Source organism: Sinocyclocheilus rhinocerous, unplaced genomic scaffold (genome assembly GCF_001515625.1).
Source record: "Sinocyclocheilus rhinocerous isolate Xijiao unplaced genomic scaffold, SAMN03320098_v1.1 scaffold1302, whole genome shotgun sequence".
Lineage (NCBI taxonomy): Eukaryota > Metazoa > Chordata > Actinopteri > Cypriniformes > Cyprinidae > Sinocyclocheilus > Sinocyclocheilus rhinocerous.
The window spans coordinates 293,285-308,599 of record NW_015623473.1 but is presented as its reverse complement, the minus strand read 5'-3'; the positions used below and the strand labels follow the sequence as shown (position 1 = coordinate 308,599).

At 34.2% G+C, this 15,315-nt stretch overlaps 1 protein-coding gene across 1 annotated transcript; it reads left to right on the top strand.

Annotated features, from left to right (window-relative positions):
* The first annotated feature begins 4,090 nt into the window (after positions 1-4,090).
* Positions 4,091-9,226, top strand: LOC107750806 (carboxypeptidase O). Its single transcript, XM_016566370.1, has 9 exons — positions 4,091-4,160; positions 4,751-4,811; positions 4,891-4,992; positions 5,948-6,052; positions 6,413-6,529; positions 6,633-6,726; positions 7,439-7,641; positions 7,744-7,828; positions 8,888-9,226. The coding sequence occupies exons 1-9, from the start codon at positions 4,111-4,113 to the stop codon at positions 9,151-9,153; spliced, it is 1,083 nt and encodes a 360-aa protein (XP_016421856.1). The 5' UTR covers positions 4,091-4,110; the 3' UTR covers positions 9,154-9,226.
* The last annotated feature ends 6,089 nt before the right edge of the window (positions 9,227-15,315 follow it).

Genomic DNA, 15,315 nt, shown 5'->3' with positions numbered 1-15,315 from the left:
GCTGTATCAAAGCATATTAAATGCAAAGTTGACTGGAAGGAAGAAATTGGGTAGGGAAACGTGCACAAGCAACAGGGAAGCTTGAGAATACTGTCAGGCAAAGCTGATTCAAACACTTGGGAGAACGCCCCCTAGAGTGGACTGAAGCTGGAGTCAGTGCATCAAGAGTCCCCACGCTCAGACGTCTTCAGGAAAAGGGCTACCTAGCCACTTCTGAAACAGAAACAACGTCAGAAGCATCTTACCTGGGCTAAGGAGAAAGATCTGGACTGTTGCTCAGTGGTCCAAAGTCCTCTTTTCTGATAAAAGTAAATTTTGCATTTCATTTGGAAATCTCCAAACTCATCCTTTCTAATCATCCTACTTGTCTGCTTGATCCTATTCCATCTCATCTCCTTCAAGCCATTTCTCCTGCAGTTGTACCTGCACTCACTCACGTCATTAAAGGGGTCATATAATGTTGCTAAAAAGAACATTATTTTGTGTATTTGGTGAGCTGTGTTCAACCAAGTCTCTGCCTTTCTCACACAGAACAACCTCCTCGACAGCCACCAGTCTGGTTTCAGAAGTGGACAATCAACCGAGACTGCCTTGCTCTCAGTTGTTGAAGCCCTAAGACTGGCAAGAGCGGATTCCAAATCTTCTATACTTATCTTGCTGGATCTGTCCGCTTTTGACCTGCTTTTGACACGGTTAACCACTAGATACTCCTGTCAAACCTATTGGCAAAGGGCATCTCAGGAACCGCACTCCAGTGGTTTGAGTCTTACCTCTCAGATAGATCCTTCAAGATATCTTGGAGAGGTGAGGTGACCAAGTCGCAACATCTAACTACTGGGGTGCCTCAGGGCTCAGTTCTTGGACCACTTCTCTTCTCTGTCTACATGGCATCACTAGGTTCTGTCATTCAGAAACATGGCTTTTCATATCACTGCTATGCTGATGACACTCAACTCTACCTGAGTCTCAAATCTCTATAGTCTGGCAATCTAGTGCAGTATATCAGCAAAGAGTGAGTGAACTTAAAGTGAAGATCCGTTTGCAGTGCAGTCCGTGAGCGGTGCAGAAGCAGCAGCACGGGCTCATTGTGCTTTCACATAAGATGCGTTTGAGTGTGCTATGATTCGCGGCTGTTTGAAACAGGCCGTGCACGCATGGGTCGGATAGCTGGAGTTGTTGCAGAAACGACTTTTCCCCCTTACTTTTATCCTACATGAAGGTTACTTTAGAAATAAATAACAGTCATAGTAAATTTAGTTTGTAATTATACATGCTTCTGTGACAGCTTTGTAGTTTAATTGATGCTTTGTTATGCGATGTTATGTTTAATGCAATGCAATTTGGTTTTCCATGGTTAACCTAGGCTATTTGTGTTCAATCATTAACCTTAAATTATTAAGAACTCACATAATAAACAAGAATAAACAAATCAATAAGTTTACATTCGTATGCATTTACTCATTCACTAGCTGCTTGTTTTCTTAAAAAAAAAACACACTAGCTTTTCTAATCTTTTTGTATTATCTATTTGTTTTCTTTTTATTTATTATACAATTAACAAAGACAAAAAATACCTCTAACACTAGCTTGCTCTGTTCTTTTTCTATTCTATCCATTTTGTTTTTATTTATTAGCCTATATAATTTATATTAGCCTATGTGTACTGCGTTAGGCTAACTGAGACTTGTCATAGCACTTGCATATCATTGGTCTTTTGTTGATTTTGATTGCTTCCATTGTCCTCATTTGTAAGTCGCTTTGGATAAAAGCGTCTGCTAATTGACTAAATGTCAATGTATTTTATTTATTTTTAATATCAATGCTGTTTAAGACAATAGCGCCATCCCCTGAGCATTATAATGTGACTAATTCATAGCTCATTTAAAGGTAATGTCACCGCTAAATTAGAGTAATTTGGACAGTCACGCTAAATGGAGTCGAGGAGTCGATTCCATCGACTCCTATGGTGGGAGTCAGGAGTCGGAGTCGACTCCGAAAAACTTGGAACCGAGCACCCCTACATTTCACCATATGAGCCAAAAAGAATGCACGTCACACCTCTGTTTATCAATTTGCAATGGCTACCAATTAATTCAGGAAATTAATGTTTGCCTACAAAACCACCACTGGCTCTGCACCCCTTTACCTAAATTCATTACTTCAGAGTTATGTGCCCTCTAGAAGCTTGCGTTCTGCAAGTGAACTTCGCTTTATTGTGCCATTCCAAAGAGGCACAAAATTACTTTCACAGACTTTTGAATTAAATGTTCCCTCCTGGTGGAATGACCCGCCCAACTCAATCCGAGCAGCTGAGTCCTTAACCATCTTCAAGAATCGGCTAAAAACACATCTCTTCCATCTTTATTTGACCCTCTAACTATTATAATTCTATTCCTAAAAAAAAAACTTGCCCCTTTTAGACTTGCACTCTACTCTATTTACCAACTGCTTGTTTTCTTAAAAAAGTACTAACACTAGCTTTTCTAATCTTTTTGTATTCTATTTGTTTTCTTTTTATTTATTATACAATTAACAAAAGCAAAAAAGGCATCTAACACTAGTTTGCTCTATTCTTTTTCTATTCTATCTGTTTACTTTTTATTTACTATATAATTAAAGAAAAAACCTTGCTATGTGTACTGCAGCTAACTGAGACTTGTTATAGCACTTACATATCATTGCTCTTTTGTTGATTTTGATTGCTTCCATGTCTGCTAAATGACTAAATGTAAATGTAAATATTGTTATTTTTAATTTGTAGGACTAGTTAGATTTGATTTATGGAAAGCGTGTTAATCAGGCAAATAAGAGACCTATTCTTCATTTTAATTATACAAAAGTCTCATTAAAAATGTCTACAAATTTATAAAATTGATCCGAGATTGCATGCTAGCGACAAACTATTGAAAGTGCAAAACAGTTATGACGTATTTCATTACAGGATTACAGAAAAGGATTTAATTACACGTTCACTTATTAATATTATATAAAAAAAACAAATATTATATAACCTTTAATTCAATACTATCTTTTTTTTTAATTTAATGAAACAATTGTTTTCTTTATTCAGTGTAATGGTGTGACTAATTTGACGTGAATAAAAAAAAATACCTTCTGTAAAATGCTTTCAGCCACCTCTGTCTCCATCTAGTGGTTATATTCCTCAGAAAGCTATAATTACTGTTTCAATTACCAATAACATCTTTTATTTGCAATATACTGTAGCTTTTTATACTGTAAGCTTAGTTTTTTAAATAAGATCTGTCAATTATGACCTCCTGATTTAGTGACAGCAAGCATATAACAGATATTGTGGTTGCTGTTATTTTTGTTAATGTTTAACAATACATAAACCTTATTTAACAGCAAGCATATCAAAATGAATGAATGAATGAATGAATATGAATTATTGTTATTATTAATAATACTGTTATTTGTACTAACTAGTGACAGCTTTTGTTCCTTTTTTTTCTGAGAGTATATAATAATGGAAAGTCAAAATGGTAATACTAATAATATAAAAGTCATAAATGCAACACTCATGACCTTTTGACCATTGGACTGCTTCTGTCTGGATGTCATATAAAATGGCAATAAATCATAATAAAAAGACATAATCTTCAATGCTAATTTATATTGCCCAGCCCAAGGGAAATACACATTACTGCTGACAAGGGATTACTGCATATTGTCTATATGCTGATAATGTTAAATAGCTCATATATCATTACTGATGATGTGAGCTGATTGGCTTGCGGTTATAGTGCAGCATTTGAACTTTTCACACACAACAAAACTACTGAAATATCTAAGCATCAGATAAAGTAACTGAGCCGATTGCACAGTAAAGGTTAATCAATGGATATTTTAATTTTTATTGTCACCATGCCCTGATTACAGGAGGATTCACTTTATAACAGCTCGGTGTGTTAGACCAGATTTGTGATAACTTGGATGCTAAATAAATGTCTTTGGTCTAAATATTAACACAGTTATCAGTTGAGGTGGTTTCTCTGTATCTCAATCAGATGAGAGTTGCTTTATAAGTCACTGTCAGACTGTACTAGGTTCATACTGTCAGGTTCAACAAGCCTGGATAACAAACAAACCATGAAGGGCTCAGTAATATCTGTTTTGGTGGTCTTGGCTCTGGTGGACAGGTAAGATTTCAGGGTTACTAGGCCTGGGCGATAAAACGGTATCGATATTTATCGACGGTACACCTTCGATAACGATATAAAAAATGTTCGATATAGTGCATGATATAGGCACGTGCGCATGAGTGACGCAGACAGCACACAAATATTTGTTGTTTGTCTCAATAAATTGGGTTAATTTAAAAATACAGTGGTTAAATTAAAAAAAAAAATTATATTGCTCTTTGTTTTACAAAAGGTTATAAAAATTTCAATAATTATCGATACCGAACGATATGAAACATTATATCATTTATACCTTTTTTAGCTATATCGCCCAGCCCTAGTTATGACATTGTCTTAATGGTCTCTAAAGGTTGAATTAAGACAGAACAAAGCATTACGTTTTGTTTGGAAAGCTGAGATAATTCTAGCTTTGCATTAATGAAAAAAGAGTGAAAAGTGAAACTGCTTTTATTAAATAGGATATCTGACATTGGGACATGGGATGTCCTTACAAATAAACTTGGATGCATAAGATCAGTCTTTTTTAAGTATTCCATCTGAGAGATTTTTCCTCATTTGATTCAGTAAAGTGTTTTAATTCATTACAGATTGGCTGGTGGACTGGAACACAGATCGTATGACTACACGAAGTACCACACCATGGATGAGGTGAGGTTATCCTGTACTAGCAATTCATATTGATTGATTGATTGATTCTTTTATTGACCTGGTAAATCTCTCCAAACAGATTTCAGCCTGGATGAATCAGATGGAAAGGGAAAACCCAGACGTTGTGTCCAGCATGATATATGGACAAACTTATGAGAACAGGAACATTACATTACTAAAGGTACTACTTGTGTAGTGCAATACTTGTTATCATCATAAACATCTTCCCACTCGGTGGATTTCGTGTTTCAAGTTGGCCGTACAAGTTATTTCAACTTAAAGGGATAGTTCACCCAAAAATGAAAATTTGATGTTTATCTGCTTACCCCCAGGGCATCCAAGATGTAGGTGACTTTGTTTCTTCAGTAGAACACAAACAAAGATTTTTAACTCAAACCATTGCAGTCTGGCAGTCATATAATGGCAGTCAATGGGCTCCACGGTTTTGAGAGTCAAAAAAAACATACACAGACAAAACCAAATTAAACCCTGCGGCTCGTGACGATACATTGAGGTCTTAAGACAAGAAACGATTGGTCTGTGCAAGAAACTGAATAGCGTTTATATCATTTTTTACCTCTGATCCATCGCAATGTCCAACTGTCCTGAATGAATTCACAACATCCGGCGTGTGACGCGTGTTCGTGCTCTGGCATAGTAGACGCATAAGCGGAAGCAATCTGTCGCGCGTATACGTCACTCATTGGATGTTGTGAACACGCTCAGGACAGTTGGACATTGCGGTGGATCAGAGGTGAAAAACGTTTGTGTTCTACTGAAGAAACAAAGTCACCTACATCTTGGATGCCCTGGGGGTAAGCAGATAAACATCAAATTTTCATTTTTGGGTGAACTATCCCTTTAAATTGTAATTCTATAACTTAAAATTTCTCATAACTTAAAAATTATGTTGAAATTGGTTAAATTAATTTGATGATTTAAAGTAAAGTAATGGCATAACATATGTTGCCATGACTTACTGATAATTTCATTTTTTACAATAAAACTGCAACTAAATTTAGATTACTAAAAGTTCTGTGGTGGTACCATGGTGCAGTTATAATATTTCAAGATACTTGAAATTATGCCATGATATTACCATAGTACTTTCTTGTTTGTTTGCATCTGATATGCAGATCGGCTTCAAAAGCACCACACCCAAGAAAGCCGTTTGGATGGACTGTGGGATTCATGCCAGGGAATGGATCGCTCCAGCTTTCTGCCAGCATTTTGTTAAAGAGGTGAGACTTCACTGCATCAAACTTAATATGATGTATTTAGTCATGATGACATACACCTGAAGTGTTAGTCCCAGGAAAATCACATCCATGTTATTACATGACAGGCCATTGGTTTTAATGTACTGCATCTGTCTGTAAATGCAATGCCCACTCTTTAGTTTTTTTGCTATGTTATGGTATGCTATTTTGAATAGATACTGTATGTGCAGAGCTCACAAATATTGATACTGCTATTATAATAGATGTAAAGCTCCTATTGTAGCGTGTTGACCCTGAGATTCATATATAAATTGTTATATTTAAACTGAATTAAATGAATTTAATCTAAAATGAATTGAACTGTTTGTTATGCCGGAAAAGATCCTGGGCTCCTACAAAACAGACTCGAAAGTGAACACGTTGTTTAAAAACCTGGACTTCTATATCACCCCAGTGCTAAACATGGACGGATATATTTATTCCTGGAAGGAATACACAGTGAGTTTCATCCTCTTAAGTATTCTATGTAACATACATTTGATAAAGGTAAAATATCTGCACATTTTACATGTTTAACAAATATATGTGATATGTTTTAAAGACTCGACTATGGAGGAAGTCCAGATCACCAGGGACTGGAAACTGCACATGTGTTGGCACTGATCTCAACCGCAACTTTTATGCTAACTGGGGGAGTAAGTAACATTTTTCTTTTCATTAGAGATTCGTTTTCAATTTCAATTTCTCAATTTCAGCACATTCATGGGCTAAATGTAAAGTATGTGTAAAAGCTAGTTAAGCTTTGTTATAGAGTTCGCAAAGGCTTACAGTACTTTTCTAAAGGCTTTCAATTTTGTGCCATGCCATATACACAAATGAATTAAAAACAGCAAAGTTGAATAGGGGTTGAATAATTGTGACATAGCTGTATTACATAAATAAACAAATAAATAACCCAGATCTATTACATTATTGACATTTCCACCTTTAATATGCTACTAAACCATTATAGATGCAGTTTTTACATTTGCAAATTATTACAATATAATTAAAAAATTAATTCAAATATCAGCTATATATACAGTATAAGAGATATAAAGGGTTATAAACATGTCTTAACAGATGACTTAACAGCACTCAATGTACTATATTAATCTCGACTCTCCTACAATCCCACCCTCTACAGGTCATAAATTGCAGGTGTGTTTAAGCTGGCAGAGATAAACCTAATGTTGTAGTAGTAAGCAAATAAAAAGCTACAAGGATAACCCCGACAAAACTCCTATTCACATTTGCTGTGCTTCTGCAGAGTCAAGCATGATATAGCAGTTATCAAGAGCAGGCATGCAATCAAGGCTAAAGGAGCTAATAAAACGATCATCTAGTCCATCTGTTTTTGTTCACTAGTGGTGGGGATCTCCAGGGACTGCTGTTCAGATATCTATAATGGACCGACTGCTCTGTCTGAGCCAGAGGCCAAAGCTGTCACTGACTTTTTGGGAGCACATCAAAATGAAATGCTCTGTTACCTCACCATCCACTCATACGGTCAGCTGATCCTCGTCCCCTACGGACACCCCAACATCTCAGCACCCAATTATGATGAACTGGTAAGAAGAAGAGCAAATTCTTTGGTATAAGTTAGGATTGGAAGCTTTCAAGCATACTGTAAGTTTTGAATGAAATATGCACATCTGTCTATGTGTTTTCAGATGGAAGTAGGTCTTGCTGCAGCTAAAGCCATCACAGCAGTGCATGGGAAGAGCTACAAAGTGGGCACTCCACCTGATATACTGTGTGAGTACTTTAAACCAACGTACACTCTCATGACCTGAAGACAATCAGGTCTAGAAAAAAGGCCTAACAGTGGACTTTTTAAATAAACTACGAATTTTAAATCACTTTGCTCATGGAATACATTATTACGGGGATGCTCAATATATATATATATACACACACCTAAGTCATGATTGATCCTCATGAGTCAAAGAGCAATTGCTGACATTGGACATACAGTGAGCGACATCACACATGTTTAAAAGGCGGACTCATTTGAGAAGGGAATGTTCTCAAGTTGACTTTTGCTTTAGTTTTGTTCCACCTCAAAACTTGTCACTGCATTTTCTTCACCTCTGTAAAACTCCAAAATCCTTTCCTTCAGCTATAACTGAATTCTGAAATATCTTGCCATTTTTCCTCAACCTGTCAAAAACACAGTCAACACAGTTACATATCAGTTATCAGCAATATTAGACATATTTTAATTCATAGATATCTATCAGTATCGAATATTTATCTAAGGCTCAATTAAAGCGAATTATTAAAAACTTTTAACCTTTAGCAAATCTCAAAAGTAATGTCCATTTTTATTACTGTACGTGATGCCGAAATTTAAAATGATCATTTTTGTATTTTCATTTATTTGATCAGTTTTTAAATTCGTATCGGTACAGTATTTTACGTAGCAATGCATTTCTAAAATGATAAAGTCTAAAACCTCTGGTGTATTGTCGAGAGATAGATAAACAAAAAATTAGCACAGCCCTAATCTTCACTCTAAAAAATGCTGGGTTGTTTCAACCCAACTTTGGGTCAAATATGGACTAACCCAACCGTTGGGTTAAATTTTTACATTAAATTTTTAACCCAAAAGTTGGGTTAGTCCATATTTGACCCAAAGTTGGGTTGAAACAACCCAGCATTTTTTAGAGTGTTGTATATGATATTAAGTTTACTTGGTATAATTACAACAAAGCCCGCCATTCAGATCTTTAGCAACTCCAGCTGTTTCTGTATGAAATAATGCAATTTTTATCAAATGAATGACAGTTAATCACTTTGAAACATTCTTCGCAGATGCAAATTCTGGCTCGTCACGTGATTTCGCGAGGCTCATAGGGATCCCATACTCCTTTACGTTTGAGTTACGAGATGAAGGGAACTACGGCTTCATTCTTCCCGAGGATCAAATCCAGCCCACATGTGAAGAAGCGTACCACGGTGCAATGTCCATCATAAACTACGTCCATGATAAGAATTTCAAAAGTGCAGCGATTAAAGTCACAGCCACACTGTGGACAACACTGACCGCCTTATGGATCTCAAGCGCTAAGGTGTTTTAGACCACTAGATCAAAATGGATCATGTGATTTTATTTTTCAAAAATTCTTGCTGATTTCTTTTATGCTCAAACAAGAACCGTGTAACAAAAACCATATTTTACTGTCTAATGCAATAAAATTCAGACATATGTAAGTGTGAATTATGTGTCCGTTAAAAAAAAAAAAGATTTTAGAAACAACTTGTAACCAACTGTCTTCCAAAAACAAGAAACATCAGGAAAAGATGGGGGAAATCATAAGCAGTTTATTATAATTATTATTTTAATATATTTATGAATATAATTTAATAAACAGACTAATTGTTAATTATTATTAATTGATTAATTTTAATAAAATTAAATGTGATAAAAACAGATATTATTATTACTGTTACTATTATTATTATTATGGTTTATTAAATTAATAAACATAATTAAATTGAATTAATTATTAATGGTTACTTATTATTAATTTATTAATTTTAATAAGAAATATCATGAAATATTATATTAGTGAGAATCGTGATTAATGATTTTCTGTGATTTGTAACATTGATTGCAGAGCTCCATTTGGCCAGCTGATGGCAGTATATACACAGATATCAATGAAGATGTTTGCAAACCTGTATAAACTGCTGTCAACATCAGCAACCACAGATAAGATAAAACAATATTGGTATAGTAAGTAAAGAAAAAGGGACACAGATCACTGCTCGTGGGAAAGATCAGTCAACCCTTCCTCAACCGCACAGAAAATGAGGGATAAGATCTCCCTCGTGTCAGACTTCTCCTACTGTACACACTAAGACCTGAAGCCCTCCTCTATTTATCACTGACTGACTGCATGACAAAGAAAACAGAGATATGCCCTGTTTGTCATATTAACAATTCCCAGAGAAATCAAGATGGTAGACGCTGGCTGAGTATATACCTCTCTTCATTTCAACCAAAGGATTGAATCAAAGGTTAGGGGTCACCACTTAATATGTTTAATTAATACAATTTTTTCTTTCAATTCTAGCTACGACTGGAATGGAATACTAGTGCACAGTGTACTGAATACTGGACAGTATATATACTGCCTATATGTGAAACAGTATGCAGTTTGTAGTATGCTATTGTTTTGATGTCACATTTTGCCAGTGTTTTTCAGTTATTATTTTGCATATAAATAGTTCAAATCCAATTTAGTGGGAAAAAAATGCATAATGTGCACAGCATATGCTACATACAAACTTAGTATGGTTAGTGTAGTAGGATGCCATTACAAACAAACAGATTAATTACTGTATGCTATAAAGGAAAACAAGGGGGAAAAAGAATGTAAATTGGGTTTAAAAGCAAAGTTGTGGTGGTTTGTGAGATTGTGATAGAAACCCAATTGAATTAAATAGTAAGAAATTATATACATTATTTTATATAAAAAACTCTAGTTATTTAACAATCAAAATATTTTTCAAATACAAAAATATTAAAATTAATAAAGATTTTTCAAAATATATTTAAAATGCTCATATTCAAAAATATCGAAATTTTAAAGACAAAAAATTAATAAAAAATGTCAAAAATCAAAATAATAACTTATTAAAATATTTTTCTAATATATAAATGTAGAAATTAAAAATAACAAATTATTATATGTATTAAACACTAAAAAAAAATTGTCATTTGTAAATTACAGAATTTGGGAACTGGTAATTTGTCAGTTATTGGCCATGACATTAAAATAATTTTCAGCTTATCAGTTTCAGACAGAATTTTAATATTGGTGCATCTCTAAAATTATAAAGTCTAGGACAGCTGCTTTATCGTCCACTGATATATAAATGAAAAAAAAAAATTACTAGCATAGCCCTAATACTGTATATAATACATGTAAATATTAAGAAATTGCTACATTTTAAAATGCAAAAAACAATCTACTAAAATTAATAAAGAATCAACAATATTTAAAATGTATTTAATATAACAAGATTAAAAATATTAAAGAAAAAATGTAAAAAGTCAATAAAATCAAAACACTGAATGCTTAAAATACATGTACAAATATATATAAAATAAAATAAAAAATTATTATGATAATCATTGTATGTATTAAACAAAAATATAACTCAACTAGTTGCAGTCTCAAGAGATTCTTCAAGTAAATCATTTATATCATAGAGTTTCAGCTGACAAGAAAGCCTGCCAACCCGTGATCTCATGAAGCAGACTTTCAACCTTTACCCGCAACTATTGAACCGTGGTACCACTACACCCTCATGAACTCGAACTCCCAAAACAAGTCATGCCATTGGTCCATCATGAGAAAACATTCCCTCTCTTAGACCTCTCAATCTCCATTCCTGCTCTATGGTGGCCCCATATGAGAAAGACAATCTCTGTTTGGAGCAGCAATGCTGGTTGAATAATGTGCATGAGCGTTACAGTACCAACAACGGCCATCCATCATAGCTGTGTGCTGTGACATGAAGGTAATACGATCGCCTTCTGGGCTCCAGCCAGATCTGTGAAGAGGACGTCTGGAGTGGTGAAAATAGAAGTCTGGAGATAGACGCACAGCTGGGCTTGAGTTGTTTTACTTCACTGATCGTTCGAGGGCTGTAGAAAGCATTGGTTTGTTTATGATTATGGCTGCAGTGTTTATTTGCTGTCGGTCGGGTTTGTGCCGTACGTAAATGTGCAACATTAAGACGTATTCATTAGTCAACGTCAAAACATACAGTACACATCATTTGTCATGATGCATCTACTGATCATAAGAATGTGATTTTTGGATCCTCTGTAACTAAACCTCTTTATTACCTCATATGAGAGCATCCTCTTCAAATCACCCCCCGGAGGAACGCATTATTGCTCAGAAGTTGCTCTTTTATATTTCAGGAGACTTAATGGAGATCTTAAGTTATGTTTTTATGGTATGGTCTCAGACGTCACTCCCACATTTTTTTTTTTTTTTTTTGAAACAGACACAAATGAGAAAATCACTGACATACAGCAAAAGTACGTATAGAAATTTACAATTATAATTATTTACAATACTGTTCAAAAGTTTGGGGTCAGTATGATTTTTAAATGTTTTTGAAAGAAGCCTCTTATGCTCACAAACACTGCATTCATTTGATTAAAAATACAGTAATATTGTGAAATATTATTATAATATTGTATACAGTATTGTATAGAATACTGTTTTCTATTGCAATGCATTTTAAAATTGATTTATAAAATGTATCAAATTAATTTTCATTTATTCCTGTGATGGTTAAGCTGAATTTTCAGCATCTTTACTCCAGTCTTCAGTGTCACATGATCCTTCAGAAATCATTCTAATATGCTGATTTGCTGCTCAAGAACCAAACATTTCTTATTATATTAGTATCAATGTTGAAAACAGTTAAGCTGCTTAATATTTTTGTGTAAACCATGATTCTTTGATAAATAGAAAATTTATTTGAATTTAAAATCTTGTGCAACAGTATAGTCTTTATTTAGGGCATATTTGCTGAAAAAAAAAAGTATTAATTTCTTTCAAAATAAAATCTTACTGACCTCAAACTTAGATGGTAGTGAATATTATTTAATTAAAAAATATTAATAGAATTATAAAATTAATGTGGACAGCATAGCTCAGATATTTTCATGAGAACTTTACGAGAAATGTTGGAGATAATATTAAAATGACTTTTGATTTCCAACTTCAGTGTATATATATATTTTTTTTTAATTAATTAATTAATTAATGTATTTTTTCATGCAAAAAAATCCATCTCCATTTGCTCTCAATTTAATCTCTTTGCTGTTTAGGAGAAACAAGTGATGGTTTTTCTCCATTGTTCCTTCTGCTTTTGCTCCTTCCACCTCTCAGTTTTTCCAGCCTCCTACATTACAATACATATTTATTAAATTAAATTTTTCTTTCCGAATATCATCCCTCTTTGATGCATGCGTTTTGTTTTTCCAATCAACGTATCGGACAACAAGTGCAAACACGTTTTAATGTTGGACTACTAGGTCTTGCACGAAACCTTTATGAAATGCTAATATAGCATATCATACAGTATATGATGCCTTATTATTGCAGTGCAACTCTTCGGCGCTGCCCACGTGCCATACACTCATCACCTCAACTAATGGGACTGTGACGGCCCTGCCGCCCACCTCTGTTTCCATGACAACTGCCACCAAGACTGCTTTAACCAGATCTGAGGCGTGTTTCTGCCACCCTGAAACATTCTGCTTTCTGTCATGTTCTCCCGAAGATACTTTTGGCTCGCCACTTTGTCAGATGATGGGGTCTATGATCAGTCACCCGCTTATTCGGTTTGATTCCCCAAGATCCTTGTTAGCAGCTGATATAATGGCGGCGGCTCGCGTCTGTACGGCAACCTGTAGGAAGCCATGTGCCCACCCAGAGGAAAAAAAAATCACAAATTAGATCTTTATGATATTACATCTATTTCTCCAATAAGACTATAGGGAAAGCAAATGGAAATTATCAGAGAAAGTCAAATCAAATTTGAGCCTGTTGCTTTCTAAGGGAGAAAAGTAAAAGAAAAGAAAAAAAAAGTCAATTTTTGTTCTTATTTTACATGCTACATTATAGAAGTAAAATGAGTTGCGAGCATTATATTGTTTTGTGATTCTCAGATGAAAGTAATTGCCTGTTCTTTATTTATGCTTATTTTCAAAATTAAAGTCTAAATATAAAAACATATTTAATTTTAAAATAATATATTACTTATAAAAGAAATATTAAAATAAATATTAAGTATTATATATAAGTAACATAAATATGAAATAGTAATAGGCCTATAATTAAAATATATTTTAATGCATTTAATAAATTACATTAATTTATTTTTAATAAATATGTCAACTGAAACTCAACAAGTGACTGGAGATTTTATATATGTCTACTAAATAATAGCAAGCAAATCATTATTAATGATAGATAGTTAGAACAGTTATCGAACACATTGTAAGAGAAATATTAGAGACAAAGATGATACTTAGTCATAAATGAAATATAATTCAGAAATCGTGAATATGCAACGTCTGGGCACTAAAATCTTCCTCTGGGTACTCTTTGAAATTTCATTTCAGTATATTAATTATATTGTATATTGCTTTGTGTAATATAGCATCACAGATATACGAGTAGGAGAGCAAGAGGATGTTTATTATCCCATTTTTTCCAGCAGATGTTTGTTTGAGTCCCCGTGGGATCCAACATATGACACATGACAACGCCTTTCCCCAAATAAAGAGCGGATATTGAGAATATTTGTGTAGCGGATTGTGCTGTTTATTGTTGGAGATGGCCGTTGTGTGTATTCCTGGCTCAGGGTGTGGGTGTGTGTGTGTGTGTGGGTTGTGCAGAAAGCAATTGCATATGTGTGGTTTGCTTATCTTCTGAAAGATAAGGTTTTTAGGGAGAGCAGAGTTTTAATTTTACCACATTGGTGAATATGAAAACTTCTCTTTCACTGCATATTTTATTATTACTAGCTTTTGTCCTGTGAAGCATAACAGATTTTCTGACTATTTCCCTCTTTTTGTTGTTGTTCATTTGTAGATGTCCCTCATTCAATAGATATCTTGTGTCTTTATCTGTCTTGTTTTGCTGTGGAAAGATTTTTTGTTACTTAACAAAAGCCTTTATCTTGATTCATAGGCAGCAGGCAGACTCTGAAAATTCTAATCTCCCTGAGCTCATCCGGAGATTTCCATCTCACAACTTCCCACACTTCAATACACTATCTGCAGAGCCCGCAGTTTTCACTACCTGCATTTTCATTCAGTCCACATGATGATGGATCTCCAACTTTCTTTACTTTACAAACATACACTGCCAGTCAAAAGCTTCTTTGCGAACACTATTTCACACATTTTAGAGTTATAGTCAAGTCAATAGTCAAATATAGGCTAATGTTAAACAAATCCAAAACAGCCTTATGTGAGCTGTTTTTATTTTTAAAATTAATTCATATTTACACTAGATAGATAGATAGATAGATAGATAGATAGACAGACAGATATCTTAAAGGTGCAATAGGTGATTGTCTTCAGAAAATTTTTTTGTTATGCTGGTTGAAAGTCTCTTCACATCCCGATAGCAATCATTAAGTTAAGTGGTCTAAATGTATTTGTCTGTATTTATATATTCTGTGGAAGGCGTAGGACC

Coding starts and splice junctions, on each gene's coding strand:
- LOC107750806 (XM_016566370.1), top strand. CDS start 4,111: ATGAAGGGCTCAGTAATATCTGTTTTGGTGGTCTTGGCTCTGGTGGAC. Junction 4,812..4,890: donor AGTACCACACCATGGATGAG/GTGAGGTTATCC, acceptor CTCTCCAAACAG/ATTTCAGCCTGGATGAATCA. Junction 6,530..6,632: donor ATTCCTGGAAGGAATACACA/GTGAGTTTCATC, acceptor TATGTTTTAAAG/ACTCGACTATGGAGGAAGTC.